Source organism: Balaenoptera musculus, chromosome 5 (genome assembly GCF_009873245.2).
Source record: "Balaenoptera musculus isolate JJ_BM4_2016_0621 chromosome 5, mBalMus1.pri.v3, whole genome shotgun sequence".
Taxonomy (NCBI): domain Eukaryota; kingdom Metazoa; phylum Chordata; class Mammalia; order Artiodactyla; family Balaenopteridae; genus Balaenoptera; species Balaenoptera musculus.
The window spans coordinates 3,045,142-3,062,706 of record NC_045789.1 but is presented as its reverse complement, the minus strand read 5'-3'; the positions used below and the strand labels follow the sequence as shown (position 1 = coordinate 3,062,706).

Below are 17,565 nucleotides of genomic sequence, written 5' to 3'. Positions count from 1 at the left end.
CCTTAGAAAAATTTATCTGCACGATGCCTTGTGTCAGAATTTATGCCAATTTTCATAGGAAAAAAATAAAGGAAGAAAGAATGAACATGCTAGACTGAAAATGTGACCAGAGGCAACTCAAGTCTCCCAATTTCTGGTTAGTGCTTTCGTTCTTTGAACCAAAGCGCCCTATTCACTTTAGATGAAAGAAGAACATAAATGGCTCTTCTTCACCATATTACATACTAGATTGTTACACGGGCTAATAGAATCAAATTCTTAGAACTGTAAGCTGCCAGGGAAAGCGACGAGTCTGGCCGTGTCACTTTACGGATTAGGAAACCGGAGGCGTAAAGGAGTTCCTTGCGGGAGACGCGCACGCACTGAATGACAAGGTCCGGGTGAGCGCGCCTGGTGCCGGGGACTCTGATCCAGGCCACATGGCTCGCGGCGGTCCTTCCAGGCAGCGCACCAACGAGCCTAGGGTCTCCACTGGCACCTCTGCGTCTAGGAGACACCGCCTCCTCCCGGATGGAGGTACACGAGGCATGTTCTGACCTGAGTTTCCGGCCGTGTGCATCAAAGAGCCGGGACACACAGGATCCTGCCCTGGCACAAGGCAGAGCACCTGCTGAGCAGCCGGCAGTGACGAGTGACAGCTACGTGGACCTGGGCTTCGCTTACTGACGCCAAGGTTTCCAAACGCTAACACGTGATCCTGTCGCTGTTTCTGGAGCGGCAGGTCGCTGAGGTGAGGATGAGACCCGTCTATCCACAGTGAGGCCTCAGGTCCTGTCCTTTCAGATTCCGGACCTTCTATTAAATGAGCGTCCAGGCCCTCCCGCACAAGCCAGCTTCGAGTCTGACCACAGCCCGCCCGGCGCTGCCCACACAAACCATAGAAGGTTCGCTAGTCACCACACTGCCATCGAAACACACAGCTTCACACTAGTTCTCAAATGTGCGACTTGGGTCTGAACAATCCCCAGATAAGGACTAACGTGCTACTTGAGTACTTTACACATAACCCAGGGTTCAACTAAGGCTGGCTGGGGATTTGGCTCCAAGCAGCAGTAGAGTTCACCAGCCTCTACCTTAAGCATCACAAAAACGTTCTAACATTCTAAGAATCGTAAACATTTTTATCCCTGGGCTAGGGAGGAACGGTTGGACTCTTAATTAGCTCGTGACAGCTTTGAAGCGCGATTCCATTCCGCACCCAGAAACTGGCCCTAAGAAGCACTGCAACAGCCCCGCTCAGCATGGTGACCGTGGATCCCAGCTACAGCCCAGACACAAGGGGCAAGACCTCCAGAAAACCGGTCTCCAGGGTACAGAGATCAACAGTTAGGAACTGACAGTGAGGACACGCTAGGGTGACCATGCAATTTAATGTCCTGACCAGGACACCCACGGGAGGACACCGGGTGTACACAGGGCTGTCCTGGCAAATTGGAGTGTAACCTCCCTGACGTGCATACTCTCCCCACTTACGCTGTGGACAAGCATCTCAACCTCCAGTTTCCACATCTGTAAAATGGGCTAAGAGTGCTTACTCTTAGGGCTTTTGGGAGGTGGTATGAGATGTATGAATATTAGTTTTCTCCATTCACTCTGTTAGGAACAATCACATCAGGGACCATAGATCTGGCAGTCGTGAGGATTACTCAGTGCTGGTGGCTTAAACTTTCTGCTCCACTGGGCCTTAACTTCAAAGGAAGGAGCTGCTAAAATGACTAGTAACTGCCGGCCGCCAACATTCCCGAGCTGTGGTCTCCACGCATCCCGAGGTCCATGGCCGCTGCTACAGCTACTCACCAACTTCCCCTGTTGCGTTTGCCAAACCTTGCCAGTTTACCTGAACTCCCCCAGAGCTTCCATCAGACGGCTGACATAAAACTGGACACGGAGACTTGACTCCGCTATCTTCCTGCAGGAGATCATGGCCTTCGGTGGAAAGAAAACAAGCCACATTACGCGGAGGAGAAATTCCTTCGTAACCATCTACTGGGCTTTATTAATAAGAGACGATGTTAGAGCTCACACTCAATCTAGACATGACCCAAGTCGTCGGGGGCAGTAATTCCCTTTCCCAAAGCAATCAGGATCCGGTACCTGACATCCGTGTGCCTAGGGAACTTCCTACCACTGCTGCAGCTGATCTACATGCCCTGGGAAAGTGATCTGGTACAGAGACCCCTCCACCCTTACGGCCCCATGTGACAACGGACTGCATTCTCAGTACCTTTTCAATTGCACTCTTCAGCCTGTTCATGTGAGACTCAAACAGGGGGAAATGAGAAAAAAAGAAGTCCTGGAAGTTCCCCTGGGCCTCCTCCTTCTCGCACAGGGAAAAGATGAGGCTTATGGCGATCTTCTTCCTCCGCACTATGGCCGGGTTGGAACTGCAGGTTTCTTCGGCCAAGCTGAACGTCTCATCCGTTGACCTGGAAGGAGGAGGGGTTTGAGGAGACACCCTGCGTCAGTGAACCACACCGAGGACGGACCGTAACGCCGGGGCGACACCCTGACGGCCGACCCGGGCACGCGGTCCTAACTCAGAGCGTGTCTACCGCCAGGCCGTCCTCCCGCATCAGACTCCGTGGTGAAAATGAAAACCTCCGCTTGACGCTCAGTGTTGGCCTAACACAAAAAGAACCTTAAGTGAGAACTGAAAGTAATTTCAAAGGCCCTCTTGTAAGACTCTTAGTCCTTTTCCCTTGGACTATGTTACAGCAGATTGGCCGCGTTTAGGAAGGGGTGTGAAGCACCCGTTGGCTCAAAACACAGGCCCTTTGTTTTGACTGACAGATACCGATGGATAAGAACACCTGAGGAGAGATGGTCCTCTGTGGTATTCTGTGTGACCCGGGCATCACGTGTGGACATTTACTAGTAGCTGAGGCTTACTTTCCCAAGGTTATTAAAACCATTAGATGAAGTTACTCCTATAAATGCTGAGATTAAACCATGCGACTGAGGACACTCTCTGGGAAACCCCCCGGGCAGAAAGACCCACCTCTCTTTTGCTACAGTCAGATCCTCGACCAACTTAAGATTCTCTGCAGAGACTCTGCTTCTAGGACAAGAGAAGCCAATAAACTCTGAATATGTATTCAATTTGTCGTAAGGGGTAAGCCTCACAAATACGGCCAATCCATGTCTCTACTTTAACTAGTCTGAAAAACCAGCATGTGACCACATAGCTGCTAACCGCAAGAGTGAAAAAAATTTTTTTAATTAGTTTGGTTTTTCCCCTACAAAGACACCAAAGCAAAGGACATCACACTGCAAATGAAAGCGCCTAGCCTGGCACATGGTGGGTGTGCAGGGACCCTTCTCTTTCTCACGGGCTCCACCGTTCAGCCTTGTCTGTCACCAGGCTTGGGACACCACCTCTTCCACCTCCTTTACTACAAACTACACCCTAACGGTCACGTCTGCTCACGGGGCCTGAGGCAGTCAGTCTCCTTCTTGGTCTTTAGCTTGTTCTGTCGTGCTCTGCTCACAGCCCGTAATGTTCCCGTGATTTCCAACATACCCGCGTTTTAAAAGCATACACACATCAGAAGTTTTATGGTCAGGAAAGCTATCTTATTTTTAAAGGAAAGGAGAAGACATCTTGCTCTAACCTCAGAGGGATACGTCATTGTTTTGCTCGACTTTAAGCAAGATCCCGGAGACTTAGGTGTGGCTGGTAAATCAGTAAAAGTCCTCGCCGGCAGACATGGCGCGGGAAGGACACAGTTTCCAGATGCTCTTGTAAATGCTGCCCGTTAAAATAAACCAGCAATTGCTTTCTCCGAGAAATCCCTAGATACTAATCATCTGCTCGCCAGAAAGAAATTCTCGAGGCGCTCTTACCATTTTACTTAATTTCAAACAATGCTCCCTCTTCTTTTCCAAAGTACTCGTCCTATAACTTTGTTTTTCTGCACCAGTTTACTCCTATTCTGTAGAGGAAATTCTGAGCTTATGTTACACCAATTCTTTCTTACAACCCTTTCTTCTTCGTTATCTCCTATTTCCCCCCTTTGGCAAAAGTAAAATGACTACATCAGTCCACTCATCTTTGGCCAGTGTGGTCCTTAATGATCAGATTGCAGTGACCACTGAGCCCTCTGCAGATGTGTGTCAGCTTCAGCTGCACCCTAGAAACAGTAACCAACTGCACCTAGCACAGCGGACGGTGCCGGCTGCTGAATTTCTGAAAAACACCCGCAGCTTTAATAGCGTGCATGGCTCTTACTCGCTCCCCTATGTCTCTCTGCTGAATTCTAAAGCAGCTGAGCTTCATTCAATCTGTCGTCTTGGATCAACCAGGCAAACTGGAATAAATCAGGTCATGCGGTATTTGTAAATATACTTTTAAGATCAATCTACAATGAAAGCATGTTTTAGAATGTCTTAAAAAATTTAAGTATGAGCACAAATACTTCATCCTAGCTTTCCCCTCAAGGCAACAGGTAAGACACACAGACCATTCTGCAAATGTGAAAACCGGGGCAGAGCGACAAACCAACTGGCTTCAGAACAGAAAGCTTTTCGGTGACCACGCCGGAGTCAGAGCCCAGGGGTTCTGTCTGCCAGCGCCGGCCCGTTGCTCGGACACTGGGAATGACCAGGGGCTCTGGCGCCACGTCGGACCCACCCACTGGGGGGACGGGCCGGGAGCGACCACACCAGCCGACAGGCCTTCAAGTCACGGGAAGACCACGCTACACACTGGATTTTTCAAATAGAATTTTGTTGACACGTGAATGAGCATTTACATACATTGTAAATACTTCAAGATCCTAAATAAAGCAAAAACGGTGACTCTTCAAGTACATCTCAGGGACCTGTAATTGGCCTCAGGACTGCTCAGTCTGACTGGCTATGTCAGCTCTGAATTTAGGCGGAATCTATGGGTCACGTTGGAACATATGAAATCACCGTGTCTGCAGGTCAAGGGACATCTCGTCAGCGACTCTGTCTGGTTATTCATTTTACAATTCCGGGCCGAAGCCTTTCTGGGACGTCCTACCTGCTTCTTTAGGGTTTCACCAGCCGCACTAAGCGGGGAATCCGCAGCTTCTCTCCTCCACGGGCAGCACCTCTGCGCCAGCGGGTGAACTGCCCCCGCCGACTCCCCCCACCCGCTGGTCGCCAACGCTCCCCACGTGGCACGGGGGTCAGCGAGCAACCAACCGTAAGACTGTGAAGATCCTCCCTGGCCACCTTGAACCCTCTCAGGAGCGAGGTCTCCGAGTGCTGTGACTTCCTCTCAAAGCCGGAGGCAATCGCATCCCTGGTACCCAGCGTTCTCCGGTCCAGCGTCAGAAACTACTCCCCGCCCACGACCCTGCCACGAGGGAGACGGGCGGCGACGCCGGTAGCTGAAGGCTCTTCACGGGCACAGTGACCGAAGCTGAGCGCCCGCGGCCCTTCCGTCCTGGGCGTCAGGCAAGGGCGAGTCCAGGACCGGCTCACAGCCTGCGCCCCCCGCCTTGCGGGGCTGCTCTCAGGAGGGCCCAGGCTCACGGCGACGTTCTCCGGGTGCTACCTTGATTCTTAACCGTGTCACCTTTAACTTGCGCTCTGTAAGTGAAGTCTGATGGGGTGATGACGCACGGGCGTGGGCAGTGCAGACGCCAGGCGGCCGGGCGCACGTCGGGGGGGGGGGATGGCGGGGGATCAGGCACACGCCCACGAGTCCAGAACCAAGGGGGTGCCACAAGGCCCCAAGGCTGGGACCTGGGCCCAGGTGGGCGGCGGCGGCGGCAGAGGGCACGGCCATGGGAGGGGGAAGGGCCGGGGCAAGGGCCGGGGCAAGGCCCGGACCGCGGGGGACGCAGCCCGCCTGTCCATCATCAGAGCCCCGCCCCTGTGGAGGCCGCACAACACTTGGCTCTTCGTCCTGAGCCCAGGGCAGTAAATTATCACACAGTAAGAGCCGACAGTGCACAACGCAATACAGTGCATCAGGGACTTATTAGAATTCTTTACAGAGTTTGTTAATATCTCGTTTTGAAAACTGCAGCAACACTGCAAAGCAAATATCCACAGGCACAGAAACAGAAATTGAATGTAGAGATTGCTGCATTGGATAGAAAATACCCACAACTTTCATATGAAGCTTCAGAAGAAGAAATGATTAATAATGCAGCCCATTTTAAAATTAACTTTCTGTATAATTGACGATGTAGTGACACAATGCGTAAACAGGCATTCTGAATTATATGCAGTCCACGAAGACACTTCCAGTTTCTTGTAAGAACTCCGTAAGTCACAGGAAATGGCAGAGGAAACATTAAAATAACTGTGTATAAAGATACATTTAAAATTCCATTCAGACTTAAAATGGATGTGTGTGAAGACCTGAATCTTTAGCAAAACTGTTCCATAAGAATCGTCTGATCCAGATGTACTGAAATGTTTTTCTTGTTCTTTTTTTTTTAACATCTTTATTGCAGTCTAATTGCTTTACAATGCTGCTGTATAACAAAGTGAATAAGCTGTATGTATACATATATCCCCATATCCCCTCCCTCTTGCGTCTCCCTCCCACCCTCCCCTATCCCAACCCTCTAGGTGGTCACACAGCACCGAGCTGATCTCCCTGTGCTATGCGGCTGCTTCCCACTATCTATCTATTTTACATTTGGTAGTGTATATATGTCCATGCCACTCTCTCACTTCGTCCCAGCTTACCCTTCCCCCTCCCCGTGTCCTCAGGTCCATTCTCTACGTCTGCGTATTTATTCCTGTCCTGCCCCCAGGTTCTTCAGAACCTTTTTTTTTTTTTTAAGATTCCATACATACGTGTTAGCATACGGTATTTGTTTTTCTCTTTCTGACTTACTTCACTCTGTATGACAGACTCTAGGTCCATCCACCTCACTACAAATAACTCAATTTCGTTTCTTTTTATGGCTGAGTAATATTCCATTGTATATATGTGCCACATCTTCTTTATCCATTCATCTGTCAATGGACACTTAGGATGCTTCCATGTCCTGGATATTGTAAATAGTGCTGCAGTGAACATTGTGGTACATGACTGTTTTTGAATTATGGTTTTCTCCGGGTATATGCCCAGTAGTGGGATTGCTAGGTCGTATGGTAGTTCTATTTTTAGTTTTTTGAGGAACCTCCATACTGTTCCCCACAGTGGCTGTATCAATTTACATTCCCACCAACAGTGCAAGAGGGTTCCCTTTTCTCCACACCCTCTCCAGCATTTATTGTTTGTAGATTTTTTGATGATGGCCATTCTGACTGGTGTGAGGTGATACCTCATTGTAGTTTTGATTTGCATTTCTCTAATGATTAGTGACGTTGAGCATCCTTTCATGTGTTTGTTGGCAATCTGTGTATCTTCTTTGGAGAAATGTCTGTTTAGGTCTTCTGCCCATTTTTGGATTGGGCTGTTTGTTTTTTTGATATTGAGCTGCATGAGCTGCTTGTATATTTTGAAGATTAATCCTTTGTCAGTTGCTTCGTTTGCAAATATTTTCTCCCATTCTGAGGGTTGTCTTTTCGTCTTGTTTATGGTTTCCTTTGCTGTGCAAAAGCTTTTAAGTTTCATTAGGTCCCACTTGTTTATTTTTGTTTTTATTTCCATTTCTCTAGGAGGTGGATCAAAAAGGATCTTGCTGTGATTTATGTCATATAGCGTTCTGCTTATGTTTTCCTCTAAGAGTTTTATAGTGTCTGGTCTTACATTTAGGTCTTTAATCCATATTGAGTTTATTTTTGTGTACGGTGTTAGGGAGTGTTCTAATTTCATTATTTTACATGTAGCTGTCCAGTTTTCCCAGCACCACTTATTGAAGAGGCTGTCTTTTTCCATTGTATATTCTTGCCCCCTTTATCAAAGATAAGGTGACCATATGTGCGTGGGTTTATCTCTGGGCTTTCTATCCTGTTCCATTGATCTATATTTCTGTTTTTGTGCCAGTACCATACTGTCTTGATTACTGTAGCTTTGTAGTAGTGTCTGAAGTCAGGGAGCCTGAAACCTCCAGCTCCGTTTTTCTTCCTCAAGATTGCTTTGGCTCTTTGGGGTCTTTTGTCTTTCCATACATATTGTGAAACTTTTTGCTCTAGTTCTGTGAAAAATGCCATTGGTAGTTTGATACGGATTGCATTGAATCTGTAGATTGCTTTGGGTAGTAGAGTCATTTTCACAATGTTGATTCTTCCAATCCAAGAGCATGGTATATCTCTCCATCTGTTTGTATCATCTCTAATTTCTTTCATCAGTGTCTTATAATTTTCTGCATACAGGTCTTTTGTCTCCTTAGGTAGGTTTATTCCTAGCTATTTTATTCTCTTTGTTGCAGTGGTAAATGGGAGTGTTTCCTTAATTTCTCTTTCAGATTTTTCATCATTAGTGTATAGGAATGCAAGAGATTTCTGTGCATTAATTTTGTATCCTGCTACTTTACCAAATTCATTGATTAGCTCCAGTAGTTTTCTGGTATCATCTTTAGGATTCTCTATGTATAGTAAGTATCATGTCATCTGCAAACAGTGACAGCTTTACTTCTTCTTTTCTGATTTGGATTCCTTTTATTTCTTTTCTTCTGTGATTGCTGTGGCTAAAACTTCCAAAACTATGTTGAATAATAGTGGTGAGAGTGGGCAACCTTGTCTTGTTCCTGATTCTAGTGGAAATGGTTTCAGTTTTTCACCATTGAGGACAATGTTGGCTGTGGGTTTGTCATATATGGCCTTTATTATGTTGAGGAAAGTTCCCTCTGTGCCTACTTCCTGCAGGGCTTTTATCATAAATGGGTGTTGAATTTTGTTGAAAGCTTTCTCTGCATCTATTGAGATGATCATATGGTTTTTCTCCTTCAATTTGTTAATATGGTGTATCATGTTGATTGATTTGCGTATATTGAAGAATCCTTGCATTCCTGGAATAAACCCCACTTGATCATGGTGTATGATCCTTTTAATGTGCTTTTGGATTCTGTTTGCTAGTATTTTGTTGAGGCTTTTTGCATCTATGTTCATCAGTGATATTGGTGTGTAATTTTCTTTTTTTGTAGTATCTTTCTCTGGTTTTGGTATCAGGGTGATGGTGGCCTCATAGAATGAGTTTGCGAGTGTTCCTCCCTCTGCTATATTTTGGAAGAGTTTGAGAAGGATAGGTGTTAGCTCTTCTGTAAATGTCTGATAGAATTTGCCTGTGAAGCCATCTGGTCCTGGGCTTTTGTTTGTTGGAAGATTTTTAATCACAGTTTAATTTCAGTGCTTGTGATTGGTCTGTTTATATTTTTTATTTCTTCCTGGTTCAGTCCTGGAAAGATGTACTTTTCTAAGAATTTGTCCATTTCTTCCAGGTTGTCCATTTTATTGGCATATAGTTGCTTATAGTAATTTATCTCTCATGATCCTTTGTATTTCTGCAGTGTCAGTTGTTACTTCTCCCTTTTCATTTCTAATTTCATTTCTAATTCTGTTGATTTCAGTCTTCTCCCTTTTTTTCCTGATGAGTCTGGCTAGTGGTTTATCAATTGTGTTTATCTTCTCAAAGAACCAGCTTTTAGTTTTATTGATCTTTGCTATCGTTTCCTTCATTTCTTTTTCATTTATTTCTGATCTGATCTTTATGACCTCTTTCCTTCTGGTAACTTTGGGGGTTTTGTTCTTCTTTCTCTAATTGCTTTAGGTGTAATGTTAGATTGTTTATTTAAGATTTTTCTTGTTTCTTGAGGTAGGATTGTATTGCTATAAACTTCCCTCTTAGAACTGCTTCTGCTGCATCCCATAGGTTTTGGGTCGTCATGTTTTCATTGTCATTTGTTTCTAGGTATTTTTTGATTTCCTCTTTAATTTCTTCAGTGATCTCTTGGTTATTTAGTAGCGTATTGTTTAGCCTCTATGTGTTTGTATATTTTACAGTTTTTTTCCCGTAATTGATATCTAGTCTCATAGCATTGTGGTCAGAAAAGATACTTGATACGATTTCGATTTTCTTAAATTTACGAAGGCTTGATTTGTGACCCAAGATATGATCTATCCTGGAGAATGTTCCATGAGCACTTGAGAAGAAAAAGTATTCTGTTGTTTTTGGATGGAATGTCCTATAAATACCAATTAAGTCCATCTTGTTTAATGTATCATTTAAAGCTCGTGTTTCCTTATTTATTTTCATTTTTGTTGATCTGTCCATTGGTGAAAGTGGGGTGTTAAAGTCCCCTACTATGATTGTGTTGCTGTCAATTTCCCCTTTTATGGCTGTTAGACTTTGCCTTATGTACTGAGGTGCTCCTATGTTGGGCGCATATTTACAATTGTTATATCTTCTTCTTGGACTGACCCCTTGATCATTATGTAGTGTCCTTCTTTGTCTCTTGTAATACTCTTTGTTTTAAAGTCTACTTTGTCTGATGTGAGAATTGCTACTCCAGCTTTCTTTTGATTTCCATTTGCATGGAATATCTTTTTCCATCCCCTCACTTTCAGTCTGCATGTGTCCCTAGGTCTGAAGTGGGTCTCTCGTAGACAGCATGTATACAGGTCTTGTTTTTGTATCCATTCAGCCTGTCTATGTGTTTTGGTTGGAGCATTTAATCTGTTTACATTTAAGGTAGTTATCGATATGTATGTTCCTATTACCATTTTCTTAGTTGTTTTGGGTTTGTTATTGTAGGTCTTTTCCTTCTCTTGTGTTTCCTGTCTAGAGAAGTTCCTTTACCATTTGTTGTAAAGCTAGTTTGGTGGTGCTGAATTCTCTTAGCTTTTGCTTGTCCGTAAAGGTTTTAATTTCTCCATCAAATCTGAATGAGATCCTTGCTGGGTAGAGTAATCTTGGTTGTAGGTTTTTCCCTTTCATCACTTTAAGTACGTCCTGCCACTCCCTTCTGCTTTGCAGAGTTTCTGCTGAAAAGATCAGCCGTTAACCTTATGGGGATTCCCTTGTGTGTTATTTGTTGTTTTTCCCTTGCTGCTTTTAATATTTTTTCTTTGTACTTAATTTTTGACAGTTTGATTAATATGTGTCTTGGCATGTTTCTCCTTGGATTTATTCTGTATGGGACTCTCTGTGCTTCCTGGACTTGATTGACTATTTCCTTTCCCATATTAGGGAAGTTTTCAACTATAATTTCTTCAAACATTTTCTAAGTCCCTTTCTTTTTCTCTTCTTCTTCTGGCACCCCTATAATTCGAATGTTGGGGCGTTTAATGTTGTTGCAGAGGTTTCTGAGACTGTCCTCAATTCTTCTCATTCTTTTTTCTATTTTCTGCTCTGCGGTAGTTATTTCCACTATTTTACCTTCCAGGTCCCTTATCCGTTCTTCTGCCTCAGTTATTCTGCTATTGATTCCTTCTAGAGAATTTTTAATTTCATTTATTGTGTTGTTCATCACTGTTTGTTTGCTCTTTAGTTCTTCTAGGTCCTTAACGTTGTTAAACGTTTCTTGTATTTTCTCCATTCTATTTGCAAGATTTTGGATCATCTCTACTATCATTACTCTGAATTCTTTTTCAGGTAGACTGCCTATATCCTCTTCATTTGTTAGGTCTGGTGTGTTTTGACCCTGCTCCTTCATCTGCTCTGTGTTTCTCTGTCTTCTCATTTTGCTTCACTTACTGTGTTTGGGGTCTCCTTTTCACAGGCTGCAGGTTCGTAGTTCCTGTAGTTTTTGGTGTCTGTCCCCAGTGGGTAAGGTTGGTCCAGTGGGTTGTGTAGGCTTCCTGGTGGAGGGGACTGGTGCCTGTGTTCTGGTGGATGAGGCTGGATCTTGTCTTTCTGGTGGGCAGGTCCACGTCTGGTGGTGTATTTTGGGGTGTTTGTGACCTTATTATGATTTTAGGCAGCCTCTCTGCTAGTGGGTGGGGTTGTGTTCCTGTCTTGCTAGTTGTTTGGCATAGGGCGCCCAGCACTGGAGCTTGCTGGTCGTTTAGTAGAGCTGTGTCTTAGCGTTGAGATGGAGATCTCTGGGAGAGCTCTCACCCACTGATATTACGTGGGGCTGGGAGGTCTCTTGTGGACCAATGTCCTGAACTCAGCTCTCCCACCTCAGAGGCTCAGGCCTGACACCTGGCCAGAGCACTGAGACCCTGTCAGCCCCACGGCTGCTAGTGTTGGGGGGTCTCCTGCAGAGGCAGGGGGTGGCTGTGGCTCACTGCAGGGACAAGGACTCTGGCAGCAGAAGTTCTGGAAGTACTCCTCGGCGTGAGCCCTCCCAGAGTCTGCCATTAGCCCCAAGAAAGAGCCTGTAGCCTCCAGGGCTGGATCACCTCAGACCAAACAACCCGAAATTTATATTTTTAAGGTTTATTACAAATTTATCTCAATGTTGTTATAACCTATAAAGCTCCAGTAACAGCTGCAATGTGCACAAAGAGCTTTCCCAAAATAAAAAAGTTATGAAAAATTATTTGTCATCTTGCATTTGCCAGGGGTGACTAATGCTGCTTTCAATGATGCCGAATGACGTACACATTTTGATGACCTAAACAAATGAATGTGCAGAAAAGTGAGCCAGGAAAACCTTATGATGAATGAAGATAGTGCGTGAAGTATTACTATTGATTATATTATATAAAACTATTACACCAAAACATTTTAGTGATTTATAACTTTGTGATAATAGTCACGTATCACTATTATTTCTATTATATTTTGTAAGTAAAATATTTTTAATGGAAAAGCCTTACATTCATTTTATAGATTACTCTGAAAATGCCTGAAGCCCTGGAACATAACGTTTCTTTAAAAAACAAACAAAACTAACACGTGATGTTAATTTTGGGAGAAGGGGGCCAGCAGCCTGATGCCCTGCACACGCCTTGGCCCCCCCAGTTTCTCAGCCTGTGCTTTCAGGACCCCCCCTTCACGAAGGCTGCCCAAACCCCAAGACCTCCCACAAGGCTGCATCCCTCCCCCGAGCCGCACACCCCCAGCCTCTCTGAGCCTTTAGCACTTAGCTCCTTCACACCACTGCTTATGTGAGCATTGTCTCTGCGAGCTCCTGAAGTGCAGGCCTGCAGCCAAGTCTTTACCCCTTCACAGAGCTGACACATGCCGATCTCTATTCACTTACTGAGGCAACCAACTGTCATGTGGGTTTTTAATAGTTACAACCGATCTTAATTCCCTTTTAAGTTTTTGGGTTGTAGGAAGAAGAGGTAGGAAGGTACTGATGTAACATCATCATAAGCCAAAAATGTGCGTTTTGCAACATAACTAAACTTTAGATCTGAAAACCAACTGAAACGAAGGCAGAGAATATCTCGATGCTGTCTCTATTCATAATCAGACTGCTGACTGTTTAAGAATTTGTTTCACCAAAAACAAACCATCCTTGAGTTCATATATTTTCAAAGACCACACTGGTGTCACCGTAGCCAAGGAAAGATTTATTCCAGCCTTCTAACTTACAAAGGCTACACCTGGAAGGGAGCCAGTGCAAAGAGAGCACACACTCACTTTAAATCAATGCCAAATCTACCCAGGTAGTCCCAGTGTCTCTCCCGGAACCTCTCACCTGTGAACCTCCAGGCTGAGCTGAAGCCGAGCGGAAAGCTCCGGCCCGTCTGTGCCGACAGCAGGTGAGCGCGCTGTCCGCCATCATCCCCGGGCCGCCCGCCCCAGCGCCCTGCACAGCCGGGGGAACCCAGCTCACCTCCTGGGAATGATGCCGTTTTCCAAGCTCGTGGTCTGGCTCCGAAGCCAGCGGCGCTGGTAACTGCTGGAGGAGGACGTAGAGGAGCTTGGAGACGGGAAGGGTGTGATGAGAAGGCTGCTCAGGGAGGCTGCGGGAAGAAGATTGGGAAGTTGAGAGCTGGGCTCCAGGAGCCCACGTGCACCGACGTGGAAAACATCCATACAAGCCCAGGGACCTAACCGTTCAGGCTCTACCGGCCACAGCCAGCAGGGGGAGCCGCTCGAAGGCTGCGGTACAGCCAAGAAAACACCCTTTAAAACGAACAGGGGTCGCCCACACGGCACGGGCATCGGTGACCAGGCGCCAGCCCCACGTTCCAAACGTAACAGACATTACTCATCCAATCAGAGGGCAGCCTGCAGACCTCGGATACAACGAAGAGTCCACGGAAGTACTGCTGACTGCTGCCCGGGAACCGGTGCCGCACACGGAGCCGACTCACGCGCGTGTCCCCCCGTGACTGCTTCGTCCCCCCCCGTGTTTCGAGGTGAAATCCAGCCAGAAGGGGACTTGCCCCGCAAAGCACCCTCTCCCGCCGCCACCTCCAGATACACGGCACTTCCCGCTCCCGCCCCTCGCCACCCCCTCGGCCCTGCAGGTGGCACATCTGGTCCTAGACGTGCTTTCTGCCCGGGTGACTCGGCTGCCCTCAGCCTCTCTGCTGCCTCCTGCCCCGTCACGGCGCGTCCCTGCGTGTGGCCGACGCACAGCCCCACCGGGTCCCCGTCAGGCAGGCAAAGGGCTTCTTTCAAACCCCGGCGGCTTGGAGGAGCTCTACGGGCTTGGAAGAACAGAGGGAGAAGACAGATGTTTTCCCCTTTACCCCCCAGGGTTGAGGAATCAGGACACTGAAATGTCACTCAGTCGCGGGCAGAAGGGAGTGGAATGTGCCAGTCGGCCGGCTGACGCTTGCACAGGCGGATCACAGGGCACCGGGCTGACTTCAGCAAGTGCAGTATACCATGCTCATGGGCACCCCTCGGAAGGCAGCTTCTCCACGTGAACCGTCGTACTTTTATTCACACTTTCACAGGCAGATGGAAATAAGCTGAGTCCCCGACATGAGTTCTGAAGTCCTTGACTTGCCTGGCTGCGAGTCAAGTGTCTACAACGTGCCAGGCGCTGTGCAGCGCACAGGGATCCCACACAGCTGAACGGCTGTGAGACCAGGGAACGCCCAGCCACAAGGTGAGACGCTAACAACTCAGGCTTCCTTCTGTCCACCGCAGAGGTGCTGCGAGCACCCACAAGATGCTTTTCTTCTGAGCCCGTCAACACGCACAGGAAACGTGTCCAGGAGCCCTTATTCATCTGTGATTCCTTGTACCCAGGACAGCGCCTGAGACACGACGGACAATTTATAAATGTTGGCTGAGCGTACGGCATTTCTGCACCGAAGTGTTACCAGGTGAGGCTGGCTTGGTTTCAGCCTTGAGGCTGGACTTAAACCTCCAAAATCAAATCCCCGTTTCAAATATCAGCGAGTAGGTAATTTTACTGAGAATTTTGAAGGGAGATAGAAGAGAGTTTTTCCTCAAAGTCACACAATACTACTTAATAAAAAAAAATCCTAATTAGACATGTCTGCCTCACCCCCAAGTTTTCAAAATCCCTTATAAGACCAGAAGGTCCTCACTCCCTAGTCCCAAATCTTCAGGGTCCCCTGTCTCTCGCCCAGTTCTTATGCTGGGCACATCAGCTTCTTCTTGGCCAGCCTCGGGGGTACAAGATTGTTATTCAATAAATATAATAAATGTGGCTTCACGGCCTGACTCAGGGCTACCCGGCCGACTCCTTCCCTTCACCTCGACTGTAGCAAACTGGCCCAACTGTGGAAGCCACCACGGTAGCTGAGCTCTCCTACGACAGAGGGCCCTCGGGAGTGCCAACCCAGACAGCGCGTGGCACCCCCGGGGCACACGGCGCACGAGGGGCACGCGGTCAGCACCACGACGTTCCTCCCTGACGCGGGCGGAAGACAGGTGCGGGGAAGGGGCTGGCGGAGGCGACAGAGACCCTCGGTGTCTTGTCTTTCTGCCGGGGGACCGTACTGGGTGCGCTCAGACTCCTCATCCGGATCAAGCTCCTCTCTGTAGAGGATGATTTAAAAAGCAAAAACCAAACAAACAAAGAAGCGTTTCTAAACTTACTTCTTTACTGAACTACTGGGGGAAAAAAGACACGTAAGTCACCCTTCAGATGTAACTTGTGTGTTCAGAGTTTTGGCGCAGCCGTCATGCGGCCAGTTCATCATGCAGATGAACTGGTGTCAGCTGTGACCTCAGAGCTTCTGCTGGCCTGGTACTGACAGCTGCACACATTCCCCGTCTCCAAAGGCGCCGGCCTAGGTAACCTTGGCAACGAGTGACGTCTGGGGGACGGAAGGTCAGAGGAACTGCACACAAGCCCTGCGCTCTCGTTTCAAAAAGGCGTTTCCCACAGGAGCACTGGGGTAAGCACCCTGGCGCTGCTGTGTGTGCCCTGCAAGGAAGCCATTAACTAAATGCACGGCAGGCCGGGAGCCGGTGTCTCGCCATCGGAGGTGGTTTGCAGATAAGCCGGGCGGGGAGGGTGGGACGGTCCACGGGCTCACAGATAGCGGGCAATGGAGAAATCAGTAGCACTCACGCGTCACTGAATACAGGTGCAGGCGTCGCCGACAGCAGTACGCACAGAGACACGCAGACACACAGCCGGCACAAACCCACGTATCTGGTGTCCAGACCCTGGGATCTAATTCCGTCTCCAGTGAAAGGACAGGGCAACATGGAGACACGACTGATTCTAGGGATGGGGCAGGACATATACGAGGCACGTCTGGAGCATCCTGTAGTGCCAGAAAGCGAGGAAGCGCTACACACATACACACACACACACACACACACACACACACACACAGAGTGAGTGGGACAGGTTAAACAAACACAGGAGCCAATGGAAAGCACTCCACGGCTTCCATGGCCAAAGCTGGAGCCACGTGAGTGACAAAATAAAGCAGTAGTGGGGTGACCTGAAGTGTAAAGTAAGCATTCTGAGTCCATATTGACATGAACGACTGACGACAGGACGCATGAGGAAGGAGGACAGCCGGCCACGCAGCAGAGCTCCGAGTAGCTGACGCAGGGCCCTGCCCGCAGGAGACGGGGAGAGGCCGGCCAGACCCTGTGCCAGCCAGGTGACCAAGGCCGCCACCAGCGGTCATAACTTACGTTGACAGCACATGCCCTTGGTCGGGGGCGATGAAAATGTCACCGAACCTCCGTGACCTCTCTTCCAAAACCCGGTCCACTCACGGGCGAAGCATCACACAAATGCCAACAGCTGGCATTCTACGCAGTACCCGGCTGCTACTTCTGGAGACCGTCAAGGTCGTCACAAAACGCAGAAAGCCTGAGGAGCTGCCAGAGCCAAGCAGAGCCGAACGGACGTGACAACTAACCGCCCCGCCTTACGGGCTGAGCTGTTAGCGACAGGGAGGCTACACCGGAGTTCCCTGCTGCCGCGTCGACTGCTCTGCAAACCTGCAACTGTTCTGAAAGATGAATCTACTCAAGACGTTTCCCCAGCTCTCAACTCTTCAGACGGGAAGTTACAAATTACAGAAAACAGGAATAAGCGACGCCTGTAAGTTCTCTCCATCTTCCGCTGCTAGTGCAGGTCAAACAGCCGGAGTTGCCGCCCTGCTCCGGGACGAGGACCCTGGGCCACACAGTGCGGGCGACGTGAGGAGCGCAGGCCGGAGGAAGCGACCCCGGCGGCGGCACGAGCGGCCTTTGGTGGAGGGCGACCCTCCCAGGGCTGCCGCGGGGATTTCAGAGCAGCTCGCAGGACGGAAGGGGAGCAGCAGCCCCCCCATCTGCCCGGACCCCCAACAGGAGGGCGGGAGCCTCCAAGGAGAGACGGCGGGTTCAGGGGC

General features: G+C 48.1%; 1 protein-coding gene across 5 annotated transcripts in view; it reads right to left on the bottom strand.

The window, feature by feature from the left end:
- FNIP2 (folliculin interacting protein 2) overlaps positions 1–17,565 on the bottom strand; it is an 89,915-nt gene that overhangs the window by 31,291 nt on the left and 41,059 nt on the right. For all 5 annotated transcript variants that reach the window (XM_036853282.1, XM_036853277.1, XM_036853276.1 and 2 more), the window contains 3 exons: positions 13,608–13,737; positions 2,225–2,426; positions 1,838–1,926 (listed from right to left, as the gene is read on the bottom strand). In XM_036853282.1, coding sequence (XP_036709177.1) covers positions 1,838–1,926; positions 2,225–2,426; positions 13,608–13,737 — 421 coding nt within the window. The remainder of the gene's footprint in view (positions 1–1,837; positions 1,927–2,224; positions 2,427–13,607; positions 13,738–17,565) is intronic.